The sequence below is a fragment of the Sardina pilchardus genome, chromosome 19 (assembly GCF_963854185.1).
Source record: "Sardina pilchardus chromosome 19, fSarPil1.1, whole genome shotgun sequence".
NCBI classification, from domain to species: Eukaryota; Metazoa; Chordata; class Actinopteri; order Clupeiformes; family Clupeidae; genus Sardina; species Sardina pilchardus.
This window is the reverse complement of record NC_085012.1, coordinates 14,400,542-14,405,541: the sequence shown is the minus strand read 5'-3', so window position 1 is coordinate 14,405,541 and position 5,000 is coordinate 14,400,542. Positions and strand designations below refer to the sequence as shown.

The following is a 5,000-nucleotide window of genomic DNA, read 5'->3' as shown; positions in this document are numbered from 1 at the left end:
TCGTTCTCTCTCTCTCTCTCCCTCTCTCTCCCTCTCTTTCTCGCCCTCCCACCCATACCGTCTCTCTCTCTTTCTTTCTCTCTTTCTCTCTGTCTCTCTTCTCTCTCTCTTCTCTCTCCCCCTCTCTCTCTCTCCCTCTCTTTCTCGTCCTCCCACCCATACCGTCTCTCTCTTTCTTTCTCTCTTTCTCTCTGTCTCTCTTCTCTCTCTCTCTTCTCTCTCTCTCTCTCTCTCCCGACATGTAGGGTACGACATGTCCACCTTCATCAGGAGGTATAGTCGCTACCTGAATGAAAAGGCCGTGTCATACCGGCAGGTGGCGTTTGACTTCACTAAAGTAAAGCGCGGGTAAGACCCTCTTTTTATCGTTCCTGGAGTGTAAGCTCATCAGCTTGACTGAGCATTGAGTGTGTGTAACATGAATGTGGAGATTGTGAGTAGTGTGTGTGCTAGGGGTGTGAATCTCTCATGTGAAAGACGATACGATTCGCATCTAGATACATTGTCACGATACGATTCAAAAAAAGATACATGTTAATAGCAAACGATTCGGTACGATTCAATTCGATGCGATTCGATGCAATTCGATGCGGTTCAATAATCGAAAGCATTCTGAAAGTTATTTTTCATTGTGCACATTCACTTTACAATTGTGCACATTTTACATGATCAAGTTAATGGTTATCAATAGGACAAACAACTTGATGTATGAACATGACAAAACATTTTATTGTGAAAAGGTGAGGTTTTTCATATAATATTTTAGTAATGGCACACACTGAGGACACCATAAAGAAATAAACAGAAGAAACACATATCTCTGTATATGTTGCATAAAAAAATTAAAGACCAAAGAGGTGTCGTTACAAAAGAAAATAAAGCAGTGCTTTGCCCTTGGCCTTTTCTCATGTAAAAGAATAAATGATTCTCTGCTTATCTCCCTCAACAATGGAATTCTCTTCTCTGATTGGCTGATGGGGTGGCCATTAACTTCGTATAACCTGCTACCTTTGAAGTAGTTCCCGTATCACACTTGAATATTAATTCGCCAAACTCGTTGCGAAGTTTAGGCGAATTAATCCTAAATGAACTGTCACGTTGCATCCAAGCTGAAATACAGACGTGCAGAACCATAGTAACATTGTAGAATATGACGGAGGTGGATTGTAGCTAGTTGGATGCAATGTAGGCTATAAAAGTAGCGATCTTTCAAAGTTAAAGTTAATCAGAATCCTGGGATATGCCCGCTTGACAACGGGAGAGATAGAACCAGAGCCATATAAAGAGACCTTCTCTTTTGAAAAAGCCAAACGACTTCCAAACTTTGGATTTAAGTTTCGCCGGCGCGTTGAATATAGGTTCGGAGTTGTCAGAAATCTTTTCTGAGGAAGACTAGCATCTCATTCCTTCAGGCACGTCCAGGGCACGTTTCGTTGGAATGGATAGAAGAACGTGATAGGCTATGCCATCTTTGACCAATGAGAGGCTGTCATTGTTCTCAAATCAAAATTGGGATGCACACAGCCACGCACCAGGCCAGGAAATCGAGTATTTCATAAGAGACGGTCAAGTCAGAAACGTTTGCGAATGTGAACCGATTTGTTTCTTTTAAATCGAAACAATAACCGATTCATGTCATGAAAAATTCGAAACGAGGCTTGATGCATCGATGTAGTCGTCTTTTACAGGTTAAAAACGAATATCGATATGTATCGGTTATTTTTTACACCCCTAGTGTGTGTGTTTGTGTATGTGGCTCCATGTGTTTGTTGATTGTGTGTGAAGTGTGACTTCGTGTTGATTGTGAGTAGTACGTGTATGTTGACCGTTAGTAACGAGAGAGAGAGAGAGAGTGTGTGTGTGTGTGTGTGTGTGTGTGTGTGTGTGTGTTTGTGTGTGTGTGTGTGCCCCCATGTGTTTGTTGATTGTGAGAAGTGTAACTTGGTGTTGATTGTGAGTAGTGTTTGTTGTGTTTGTTGATTTTGATTAGTGTGTGTGTGTGTATGTGTGTGTGTGTGTGTGTGTGTGTGTGTGTGTGTGTGTGTGTGTGTGTGTGTGTCAGTATCACTCTCATTGGGGCCTGAAGGCAGACCTTATTGATTATTTAGTGTACTCGCACTCCCAGTGACTGCATTTGGACAGGCTTCTTATTCAGGCTTCGTTCTTGATTCTCTGTAGAAGTAAGCACTTATTTAGTCCTTACTTAGGGTTAGTATGCCTATTTAGTGCACATATTTAGTGCTTACTTAGGCGTAGTATGCCTTTAGTACACATATTTAGTGTTTGCTTAGGGTTAGTATGCCTATTTAGTACACATATTTAGTGTTTGCTTAGGGTTAGTATGCCTATTTAGTACACTTATTTAGTGCTTACTTAGGGTTAGTATGCCTATTTAGTACACATATTTAGGCCCTATGAATGGCAAATTGTTTCTTTTTAGCATACATAGTTCAGTGCTTACATAGGGTTAGCGTTCCTGTTTAATGCACACATTAAGTGCTTATGCATGCTTATTTAGTGATTGTAATTTATATGGCCAATGTGGCAATATTGTGCTCATTTGGGACCCAATGCAGTGAGTAATGTTTAAGATTTAGCAGATTTTTCGGTGTCTGTTTTAGTATGATTTGTTTCAAGCACGTTCCCCTGATGTTGTATTTATCCAGTGTGTGTGTGTGTGTGTGTATGTGTGTGACTGACTGACTGTGTTTGTGTTTGTGTGTGTGTGTGTGTGTGTGTCTGTGTGTGTGTGTGTGTGTGTGTGTGTACTGTGATCTAGCCTCAGCTGGTTTCTGTCGCCATGAGGAAAGTCATGCACTCCTGTCCTTTGGTTTGATGTTGTGTTTTCAGTGTGTGTATGAGTTTGTGTACGAGAATGTTTGTGTGTGTGTGTGCTTGCATGTGCCTGAAGAGGATGAGGATGATAATGATGACATCATTACACTGTGTGTGTGTGTATGTGTGTATGATGATGATGATGACATCATTACCCTGTGTGTGGGGGTATGTGTATGTATGTGATGATGATGATGATGATGACAAATGACATCATCTGTGTGTGTCTGTGTGTGTCTGTGTGTATGTGTGTGTGTGTGTGTGTGTGTGTGTGTGTGTGTAGGGTGGACGGTGTGATGAGGACGATGAACACAGAGAAGCTCCTGAAGACGATCCCCATCATTCAGAACCAGATGGACGCGCTGCTCGACTTTAACGTGAGTCACTGACCCAGTCACCTCACCAGAGCCATCAATATATAGTAGACGTGTAGGGGTTATATACATCTATTCCATATCTCCATCACAGCTCTCAAAATAGTTCTTATAGTTCTATCAAGCCTCTCCATGTCTCCACATTGATTCTAGACTGCACCTTTTAAGCAGCAGTTTGAGGCAGGAACAATTTGCCAGCACTCTGGTCTTGTGCACTGCTCACTTTTTTATGGATTGAGGTCTCGACTCTGAGGCTGAGCCTCTCTAAAATCTAAAAACATCTCTCACACATCTACTCATTTCATACACAGCTATTACGCACGGTCTGTTACACATGGCCTCTTGCACATGATCTGTTTGTTATACACTGAGTGGGAGCTGTGGATGTCTGTTGTGATTATTGTAGATTATATTTCCTCAAAACAAAGGGCAATGTATGTTGATCATACAGGTTGAGGTATTCATGTTTGCCATGCAGGGGCGCATATCCCAAAACCACATTAGCTAGCTAAGTTAGCAACTTTGTTGGTTGCGGTGCAATTTTCAATTGCCAACCAACTAACAGGTTAGCAACTACAGATGCTACAGTGCACAAATCCAGCAGCCTAAAGGATGGAGTGCATTTCCCTCTCTCTCAGTTATGCTAGGCTGTTGTTGAGTGGATGGAAGAGTGTAATGGGAAATGGACTGCATTTATATAGTGCTTTTATCGGTTTCTGCAAGCACCCAAGGCACTTTACATTATCATGCCTCACGTTCACCCATTCACACACCGATGGCGGAGGCTGCCATGCAAGGCACCAACCTGCTCATCGGGAGCACAAGTGTCTTGCTCAAGGACACTTTGACCGGGTCAGGAGGAGCTAGGCTGACCTACCTCATACACAGATCAGTGTCTCATGTGGGTCTGGGTGCTGGGAGGGCTTCCCTCAGTAGTTTAGTTTTGTTGTGCTTCTGAGAGAGCCTGACTGAGAGACGTGCTGTACTTCCTGTTGTTCAGGTCAACGCTAATGAGCTCACTAACGGGGTCATCAACGCGGCGTTCATGCTGCTCTTCAAAGACTCCATCAGACTCTTTGCCGCCTATAATGAAGGCATCATCAACCTGCTGGGTAAGGGTGTACACACACACACACACACACACATGTGCACGCGTGCACACACACACACACACACAGACGCACAGACAGACACACACACACACACACACACACACACACACACACACACACACACACACACACACACACACACACACATACACACACACACACACACACACACACACACACACACACACACACACACACACACACACACACACACACACACACATGTACACACACACGCACACCTTCATGAACTGGTACACACATAAACAGACACTTTCCTCACAGATGGCTTCACCTGTAGTGTGATTGATGGTGATGAAAGAGTTGATTTTTATTTTACGGTGTGTGTGGTAGTGTTTTTGTGACTGACATACTGTATGATGTGACAGGCGTGTGTTTGTTGCTCAGTGCTACAGTATGTGTGTGTTTTTGCCGGCAGAGAAATACTTTGACATGAAGAAGGTGCAATGTAAAGAGGGCCTGGACATCTACAAGAAGTTCCTGACCAGGATGACACGCATCTCAGAGTTCCTCAAGGTGGCCGAGGTAAGTTCTCCTCACGGTGCCCTCACACACACACACACACACTCACACACACGCGCGTGCATACACACACACACACTTGCATGCAGGTCAGGGCTTGAAGCGTCCAGATACTCTCAGAACCGTTAGGGCTCTG

At 43.5% G+C, this 5,000-nt stretch overlaps 1 protein-coding gene across 6 annotated transcripts in view; it reads left to right on the top strand.

Moving 5' to 3' along the window:
• Positions 1-5,000, top strand: part of picalmb (phosphatidylinositol binding clathrin assembly protein b) — a 25,161-nt gene that overhangs the window by 6,841 nt on the left and 13,320 nt on the right. For all 6 annotated transcript variants that reach the window (XM_062521495.1, XM_062521492.1, XM_062521494.1 and 3 more), the window contains exons 4-7: positions 246-348; positions 3,119-3,212; positions 4,210-4,321; positions 4,761-4,867. In XM_062521495.1, coding sequence (XP_062377479.1) covers positions 246-348; positions 3,119-3,212; positions 4,210-4,321; positions 4,761-4,867 — 416 coding nt within the window. The remainder of the gene's footprint in view (positions 1-245; positions 349-3,118; positions 3,213-4,209; positions 4,322-4,760; positions 4,868-5,000) is intronic.